At 37.8% G+C, this 9,307-nt stretch overlaps 2 protein-coding genes across 2 annotated transcripts in view; both read left to right on the top strand.

Moving 5' to 3' along the window:
- The first annotated feature begins 1,189 nt into the window (after positions 1-1,189).
- LOC107740296 (actin, alpha cardiac muscle 1) lies at positions 1,190-5,383 on the top strand. The gene is made up of 8 exons (XM_016552677.1): positions 1,190-1,285; positions 2,145-2,289; positions 2,391-2,630; positions 2,997-3,081; positions 3,161-3,322; positions 3,411-3,602; positions 4,743-4,924; positions 5,029-5,383. The coding sequence occupies exons 2-8, from the start codon at positions 2,161-2,163 to the stop codon at positions 5,170-5,172; spliced, it is 1,134 nt and encodes a 377-aa protein (XP_016408163.1). The 5' UTR covers positions 1,190-1,285; positions 2,145-2,160; the 3' UTR covers positions 5,173-5,383.
- Positions 5,384-8,086: 2,703 nt separating this feature from the next.
- LOC107740303 (gap junction delta-2 protein) overlaps positions 8,087-9,307 on the top strand; it is a 3,791-nt gene continuing 2,570 nt past the window's right edge. Inside the window, exon 1 of the mRNA XM_016552685.1 lies at positions 8,087-8,382. Within this exon, the coding sequence (XP_016408171.1) occupies positions 8,312-8,382 (71 nt within the window). The 5' untranslated portion in view covers positions 8,087-8,311. The remainder of the gene's footprint in view (positions 8,383-9,307) is intronic.

The following is a 9,307-nucleotide window of genomic DNA, read 5'->3' as shown; positions in this document are numbered from 1 at the left end:
ACTTTAAACGGTTGATGACTCTCAAGCCAAATAAAGTCTCATTAAGTATCTTTGATATCCAGTGCCAGTTACATGCACGTAATAAAGCAGACAGATAACCCTACATGAGTTTTGCACACTGCCTTTCATCTTCCTAAAGCTCAAACACTTCAACTATGATATAAATGGAAACAAATGGCAGGGGCACGTTAGATGAAAGGGCTGGCCTGAATGGGGGATGGATGACAAAACAGCACAATTGCATTTTGGGCATCCTGTCTTGTCTATTGTGTTTTCAGGATTTTGCTCAAATTGAATTTGCACAAATGATCATTCGCCCTGATACATTTCTATTGTCAGTCCCCTCTATGTAGATATATCATCATGCTTCAAATTATGTTTCCAAGACTAAAATATGATTTAATTTCAAAGTCAATTTACTTATCCCAGTGTAGTGATATTAAACTGTGTATTATATAAAGATTATGGCTTCTCCAGATAGATAGATAGACAGACAGACAGACAGACAGACAGACAGATAGACAGACAGACAGACCACCAGACAGACAGACAGATAGATAGATAGATAGATAGATAGATAGATAGACAGACAGATATTTCGTGTTTTTATTTAGTTTTTCTGATGTTATGATAATTTTGAATGTTAAATACATTATAAAAATGATTACACACAAAAATTTAATTGCATATTGGCACAGAAAGAAACAACATACAAATAGCAAATACAACATAATATTGTTGTTTCTAGTCAGTAGTGTTATTTTCTTTTGTTTATTGCTCGTTTGCCTCTTTTATTTTCTTTGTTTTTCTCAGATACGTTGACAAACTCATATTTTGCTTCTAAATGAAAATCTCAACACCTTCATCTACAAAATGGGACATCGTTTAGTGTAAACGGCGGATTATTTGTTGTTTAAAGAGAAAAAAAATCGCATATTGTCTTGTAATGTATATTTAGCATGTAACGTGCAGATTTTAGGGATGCCGTTTCAACAATGTTCACGGTGATTAATGACGTGCTGAAAATCGTGGAATACCATCACTCGGCCCCCGCGATGCCTCCCTGAGTCTCTTCCCATACATGGGCGTAGGACCGAATGCCTCGCGGGGGTCTCTCCGCGCCCTTCCATTCATGGCCACTCCGCTCTCAATGGCGCTAGGGCTACCAAATAAGGAGAGGGAAGTCCAGCGGGCGCCGGTCCACTCTTGGAGTATAAATTGGCTGCGGCTCAAGGCGCTGTCTACCATTCACTCTCCAAGGGAACCAGCTCCTGGTGCAGATCTGGTAAGCACAGCTAAAGCTTTCCGAAATGTCAGACTTCGTTTAATGGGATGATCTTCTGAACGCTAGGATTTAAACTAGGTCAGTTCTGGTGCAATATCACTGGAATTCTAATGCAAATAATTGTCTCTTGAGCTAAACAAACATTTCAGAGGCTTAGAGTTGTCAGTAATGAATACTTTGCTGACTTTGGAGTTTTTGCAGTGATGGCATAGAAGAACCATTTTCGGTTTCTCAAAGAACCTTTTACTTAACAGTTCTTAAGTGTGAAGAACTTTTGAATAATCTGAATAACTTTTTTTCCACTATAAAGAACCTTTTGTTCAATGGAAGTTCATGGAATCATACACTCTTGGTTACCCAAAGAAACTTTCAGTGAAAAGTTATTTTTCTTAGTGTGAAGAACATTTTATAATCTGAACCTTTTTGTACTATAAATTAGTGGTTCCCAACCCTGGTCCTGGAGGCACCCCAACACTGCACATTTTGCATGTCTCCTTTCTCTGACACACCAATTTCAGGTCTTGGAGTCTCTACTAATGAGCTGATGACCTGAATCAGGTGTGTTTGGTTAAGGAGACATGCAAAACGTGCAGTGTTGGTGTGCCTCCAGGACCAGGGTTGGGAACCACTGCTATAAAGAACCTTTTGAACAATGGAAAAGGTTCCATTGATGTTAAAGTTTCTTCATGGAATCATAGATGCCAATAAATTATTTTATTTTATTTTAAATAAGTTTGGAGAAGAATTTCAGATGGTTTTGTGGTCTATTCTGAAGAGAAAACATGAGCTTGTCAGGAATGCATACATAATGACTTGGATGTTCGCAGTATGTTCATACATGTATCTGCTCCTCATTTAGACTCCCAGCTGAAACCATGTGTGACGACGACGAGACCACCGCTCTTGTGTGCGACAATGGCTCAGGCCTGGTGAAGGCTGGCTTTGCTGGAGATGATGCGCCTCGTGCTGTCTTCCCCTCCATTGTTGGTCGTCCTCGCCACCAGGTACAATGGTTTTTCAATGCAAAAATGGGTTATATTATAGATTGAATGAGGAATATTACACAGTATGTACTGAAATATTGACAATGTCTCTTCTCTAACAGGGTGTCATGGTAGGTATGGGACAGAAAGACTCCTACGTGGGTGATGAGGCTCAGAGCAAGAGAGGTATCCTGACTTTGAAATACCCAATTGAGCACGGTATTATCACCAACTGGGATGATATGGAGAAGATCTGGCACCACACCTTCTACAATGAGCTGCGTGTGGCCCCCGAGGAACATCCCACCCTGCTCACTGAAGCTCCTCTTAACCCCAAGGCCAACAGAGAGAAGATGACACAGGTAAACTTAGTTAAACATCCTGAAATACTTCACATCCACATGACTCTACAAAAGACTGTTCAAATTAATTGGCGAATGACTAATAAATAACAAATTATATAACTACTTGAAGTATATACAAGTACATAGAACAAGTGGTATGTACTATTTAGCATATCTCAACTGCTGGATTGATTTTATCGTAGCAAAATGTAAACTACAGTATATTATTGCTTTTAATCTGCTAAAAAGACATGGAGATATTCAGATATTATAAACATTAACATGATTTTCTGTAAAGCTGCTTTGTAACAATGTGTATTGTGAAAAGCTCTATTCAAATGCATTTGACAACTTGACAAATGTCTGGCATCCTCTAACGTGCAGATCATGTTTGAGACCTTCAACGTTCCCGCCATGTATGTGGCCATCCAGGCTGTGTTGTCACTGTACGCTTCTGGACGTACAACTGGTGAGTATTAATACATGCATTGAAATACTTCATTACTTGTAGGTTTGTCTGGAGCCTTAAAGATTTTTGTTGTTTGTAGGTATTGTGCTGGACTCTGGAGATGGTGTGACCCACAATGTGCCCATCTATGAGGGTTATGCTCTGCCCCACGCCATCATGCGTCTGGATCTGGCCGGTCGTGATCTGACTGACTACCTGATGAAGATCCTGACTGAGCGCGGCTACTCTTTTGTGACCACAGGTAAGAATAAGCTATGCTGTCTCATTATTAGAGTTTCTAACCTGTATTGTAATAATATATTGTTAACACTGGAATTATATTCTCCCAGCTGAGCGTGAGATCGTTCGTGACATCAAGGAGAAGCTGTGCTACGTCGCTCTGGACTTTGAGAATGAAATGGCCACTGCTGCTTCCTCCTCTTCTCTGGAGAAGTCTTACGAGTTGCCTGATGGTCAGGTCATCACCATAGGAAATGAGCGTTTCCGTTGCCCAGAGACTCTCTTCCAGCCTTCCTTCATTGGTGGGTGGAATCATATTGATTCCACCGTGTTTTTTGTTTTGTTTTTTACTTATATCACTGTATATTGCTCTAAACTAGTTCAGTGGTATGTTAATATTACTTATGCTATTATATATTTATTCATATTTTGAATTGGCATATGTTTATATATTTTCAGTTTGATTTTAAATATAGTTTAAGTTTTAGTAAATCTGTTATGTGTTTTATTTTGTTATGCTTTTATTTATTTTTACTTCAGTTTTAGTTTTAGTAATTTAAGTAATTCTACCTATTTTATTTCAGTTATTTGCCAATGCAACATTTCTAATTTTAATTTCATTTTTTAATTTATTTATACTTTTTTGGGGGGGTGGGTAGTATTTTAGTACTTCAAACTTTTTATATAAGTTAGTTGCCAAGGAACCACTTTTATTTTTTTTTTAAGTTTTTCACCTAATATTTATATTTAACAGCTTTGTTTTAATTAAATTAAAAACAAAGTGAAAAAAAAAAAACGTTTTTTTAAGTTTTAGTAATAATAACAATAGCTTTATTTTTAACTAACCAATAATGATTTTTCATACTTTCTAGCTTTTGTAATTTTTTTGTGCTTTTGTGATTTTCATTATTTTTTTATTTAAAAGTCTATTTAACATTATTTTTATTTAAGAGTTAGTTTTAGTATTTTAGTACTTCAAACTTTTTATATAAGTTAGTTGCCAAGGAACCACCTTTTTTATTTTATTTTTTAGTTTTTTTAAGTTTTTCACCTAATATTTATATTTAACAGCTTTGTTTTAATTAAATTAAAAACAAAGTGGAAAAAAAACGGTTTTTAACAGTTTTAGTAATAATAACAATAGTTTTATTTTAACTAACCAATAATGATTTTTCATACTTTCTAGCTTTTGTAACTTCGTGCTTTTGTGATTTTCATTATTTTTTTATTTAAAAGTCTATTTAACTTTATTTTTATTTAAGAGTTAGTTTTAGTACTTTCACTTTAACTTATTTTCAGTTATTTACCAAGGCAACATTTCTATTTTTTTTATTTTTTATCTAATATTTATATTATATTTTATTTCAGCTTTATGTAAATGAACAAAAAACTAAGGGTTCAAGTTTTAGTTAACAATAACACCAGTTTTCTTCTTACCTAAGGTATGGAGTCTGCTGGTATCCATGAGACCACCTACAACAGTATCATGAAGTGCGACATTGACATCCGTAAGGACTTGTATGCCAACAACGTCCTGTCTGGTGGCACCACCATGTACCCAGGTATTGCTGATCGTATGCAGAAGGAGATCACTGCTTTGGCCCCCAGCACCATGAAGATCAAGGTAAAACATTTATTCAGTAATTCAGATTTCCTGTCTTCTTATAAATTTAATTCAATTTAGTAAGATGTTTGATTTGTAACCATCCCATATCTTCTTTCTCATAGATCATCGCTCCCCCTGAGCGTAAGTACTCCGTCTGGATCGGTGGCTCCATCCTGGCTTCCCTGTCCACCTTCCAGCAAATGTGGATCAGCAAGCAGGAATATGATGAGGCTGGCCCATCCATCGTCCACAGGAAGTGCTTCTAGGTGCCAGGATGCCCATATTACACCGCTGATTATGGATGCAAAGAACAGAAATTCTCAACATTACCTCCACCTGTTACGCATGCAGGCCAGATTATACCTTTATTTTTCCTTGTACAGTATGTTTACACCAAAGTGCAATTTGTTTGTAGTTATTTACTGGATCATAAATAAATTTGTATGTGGATATTTATTGGTTTTTAAATAAACAAGACCAGGAAATTTGTGAAATCTTTTTTTTTTGTTCCTCCGGAAGTGTCACTATTTTAATTTGTCTTTAATTAATCTTTGTCATTTACTACAAGAAATGTAACACTTTGTTCATTAATACAGTGAATACAGGATTGCATAAAAGCCATCTGTGATGTATTCATATTTGCGCCTTCAATTAGCACCCAGTATAAAAATAGCTGCGGCTCTCTAGGAGGCGAAGGGAGATCAGAGGAGAATGCAGCTCATTGTCAAGATGCCCTCTTCAGGCTTATGAGGATTTTATTTTTATCTTACCTTCACTATAAATATGAGCAAACATTGATTGCCCAGTGTTGAATTTTGCAACTTCAGTTATCAGTTGGATTCTAGCAGGGATATCCCATGTTGCCATTAATTGTTTTTATCTCTCAATCCTAGTGGGTAGTCCTAAAGCGATTACTCACCAGAGTAAGTTCACCACAGGCGTTACCACAAATAGGCCTACCTCTTCATCACCTGCAGGAGAGTTCAAGTGAGGGTTAAAGAACTGTTCTTGATGTGAAGAGTTCAGACTAACCAACTCAATCAGTTGTTTACTAAATTTAGACCGGCATGTAATCATGTTTTTTGCAGAACAGAAAACATCATTTTCATTTATAAACAGTGTGTACAAACATACAGACTTTCAGGGCGGTCGACAATTTTAAAGTAAAATATCTGATAAACTAATTAATATAAAGGTAATTTTCGGGGAACAATTGGCCGAGGTTCGTCTCCTGCAACACCTTAGTCAGGTTAGACGCCATATTGAATTTACCACGAAAGAAAACGAGGCTATGAGGGATAGACATACAGTCCTGACAACAACGCACTGTGGTGCTATCACATAATTTTCCCCAACTCACAGTTTTCAAAACAGTTTTTTGGTTTGTTTGTTTTTTTGCGTCAGCTGAACAACCGGTAACAGTAGGCCTACAATCCATAAAATGCACAGTATTTCTATCCTTCACAGGTTCGTTTTCACTCCTGTCAAAAGTTAAATATGGCGGTAGCCTGACAAGATTGTAATTTCGTGCGTCTAGCTAAACGTCATCTAATACACCTTTTAAATTTGTCTTGTGATGTATAAAATAAAGTGATGTATAATTACAGTGCTTATTGCTTTATCGACGTACCGCCCGAAATCGATCGATGTTGCCAAATGCCTGCTTGAAAAGTCTCTAAAATGTCGCTAGATGACGCGATGAACTAATTAGCATATGACGTCACCACGTTCTATCAGCCCTTCACATTAGTTTCCTTTTTATACAGCTATTTTAAGACCGCCAAATTCCCAATAAATTCCCGATAAAAATTTTCTCATTTACATATTTTTGTTTCTCTTGTCAGGTAACGCGATTTATTAAGATGCAGCTACTTCCAATCGGCTAAAATGTATAAGTCGTCTGACAAAATCGCCATACAAATAAATTGAGAACGGCAGAACAGAGAAAACGTTGCAAACGTGTCCCTTATCTTGTATCCTTATCTTATCAAAAAATGTATTGCCATAATAGCTCCTTGTCGCAAAACATTAGTTAAACATGACTTAAAAGTCATTACTTCAATAAAACCTTACATTAATACAAGTCGCAGCAAGCGGCTAATTTGGTGACAAAATCCCCAAACTGACAACACTGAATTCGCGACGTAAAGCGGCGTGCGCAATATTGTTGCTATGCTGACCTGGTTCATTCAACAAACTCTACTTCTGTTCGTCAGCGTTTTGGGCCAATTGAAAAAGCGCGCTCTGGCTAGCTTGTAATCTAAACTAGTAAAACGTTGGAAAGCCCTTCTGAAACCTGCACTTACCTTAATTAGCCTATATACCCCCCATGACCCGCGCCCTGTTTATTCGACAAACACTAACTCTAAACTCTAATCTCCTATTCTGTCACGCTAGTGAGTGTGAGTGAGTGAGTGTGTGTGTGTGTGTGTGTGTGTGTGTGTGTCGCCGGATACGGGGGGCAGTCTACTTAAAGCGGGATTAGCACGAGCCAAACATTATAAGGTAACGCGATTTATTAAGATGCAGCTACTTCCAATCGGCTAAAATGTATAAGTCGTCTGACAAAATCGCCATACAAATAAATTGAGAACGGCAGAACAGAGAAAACGTTGCAAACGTGTCCCTTATCTTGTATCCTTATCTTATCAAAAAATGTATTGCCATAATAGCTCCTTGTCGCAAAACATTAGTTAAACATGACTTAAAAGTCATTACTTCAATAAAACCTTACATTAATACAAGTCGCAGCAAGCGGCTAATTTGGTGACAAAATCCCCAAACTGACAACACTGAATTCGCGACGTAAAGCGGCGTGCGCAATATTGTTGCTATGCTGACCTGGTTCATTCAACAAACTCTACTTCTGTTCGTCAGCGTTTTGGGCCAATTGAAAAAGCGCGCTCTGGCTAGCTTGTAATCTAAACTAGTAAAAGGAAGGAAAGCCCTTCTGAAACCTGCACTTACCTTAATTAGCCTATATACCCCCCATGCCCCGCGCCCTGTTTATTCGACAAACACTAACTCTAAACTCTAATCTCCTATTCTGTCACGCTAGTGAGTGTGAGTGAGTGAGTGTGTGTGTGTGTGTGTGTGTGTGTGTGTCGCCGGAGACGGGGGGCAGTCTACTTAAAGCGGGATTAGCACGAGCCAAACATTATACTCCCCTCCGTTCAGGCTCAGAGCGACCTATCGTCCTGCTCGCGAGACAGAAAATAGGAGGGCTTTAGACTAATCAGGACCTCAGATGAGTGCGCCCCCCGGAGCGAGGCGTGGAAGACAAGGTGGACAGCAGCGACTAATCAATGCACTCGCCTGATACTACACTCGCCTTCGGAGCGGAACAGTAGCTCGCGTTTGATTTCACACGCTCCACTGTGTTATATCGTCTCCGAATGAACAGCCATGGGGGAATGGACAATTCTCGAGCGTCTCCTGGAGGCGGCTGTCCAACAGCACTCTACTATGATCGGGAGGTGAGGAAAAAAGTAGAAAATGTTTATTGATTGCTTTGCACATTAAAATAAAAAAAATATTGAGGTCATTACGCAGTGACCCTTCTAAATGAGGGCGATTGGCTATTGGAGCTTAATGTGCCCATTGTAAAGGACGGGAAGAATTCAGATTACTGTTGCTGTTGTTATAGTTATTACTGCACATTTTAGACAACAAAGCTTTTGTGCCATCGGAAACATTGCTGTTTCATGTCAGATCTGATTTGCTTTCAAAGAAATGCTGTGCGCGCCCTGCATGGCTGGAAGCGCGCGTTTGCCTGTGGAGAGAGTTTCAGCACTGGACAGCTCCCCGCGTCAATCTGCACAGTCCAAACCTGTTAGCTGTAAATTATCATATCATATACAATAAAGGTTAGATTTAACAGACATTGCGTGCAATTTTACTGTAAAAACTATAAAGTGGCGTTTTTGAAAGTGAAAGTATAAATTACCTTAAAAATAACGGTAAAATATTTGGCACACCAATAAATGTACAGTCGCAGTAAATAAATGAAAAGTCACTTTATAATTTAAGGTGGAAATCCGTACAAAGGTGTTCAAATGTATAAATCCACGCGTGGCACATCACATATTTAAAAAAAATACTGCTGTTTCTTTTTTTTTTTCTAATCAGTCATGTACATTCATAGTGCATTTTATGTTATTTAGTTAATGTATATAACATTAATCTAGCGCCATGTGTGTTACTTTAATATTGTTTTGTGTGATGTATCTAAATGAACACTGTATGCTGAGCGCATTTATATACTGTGGATGCACTTGCTATTTTTCCAGGAGTTTCACATTTGATGAAACTGAATTCATCATGTGGTCTTGTGTTTAACAATATGTATCAGTATATGCAGAGCAGAGCTTAGTACGTTGTAGTTATTGGAATATTAATATT

This window comes from Sinocyclocheilus rhinocerous, unplaced genomic scaffold (assembly GCF_001515625.1).
Source record: "Sinocyclocheilus rhinocerous isolate Xijiao unplaced genomic scaffold, SAMN03320098_v1.1 scaffold2240, whole genome shotgun sequence".
Lineage (NCBI taxonomy): Eukaryota > Metazoa > Chordata > Actinopteri > Cypriniformes > Cyprinidae > Sinocyclocheilus > Sinocyclocheilus rhinocerous.
This window is presented reverse-complemented; position numbering and strand designations above follow the sequence as displayed.

Bases quoted from the DNA above. Each gene is read 5' to 3' on its own strand.
- LOC107740296 (XM_016552677.1), top strand. From the start codon at position 2,161: ATGTGTGACGACGACGAGACCACCGCTCTTGTGTGCGACAATGGCTCA. The intron at 2,290-2,390 runs GTACAATGGTTT...CTTCTCTAACAG, and splicing joins TTGGTCGTCCTCGCCACCAG to GGTGTCATGGTAGGTATGGG. The intron at 3,323-3,410 runs GTAAGAATAAGC...ATATTCTCCCAG, and splicing joins CTACTCTTTTGTGACCACAG to CTGAGCGTGAGATCGTTCGT.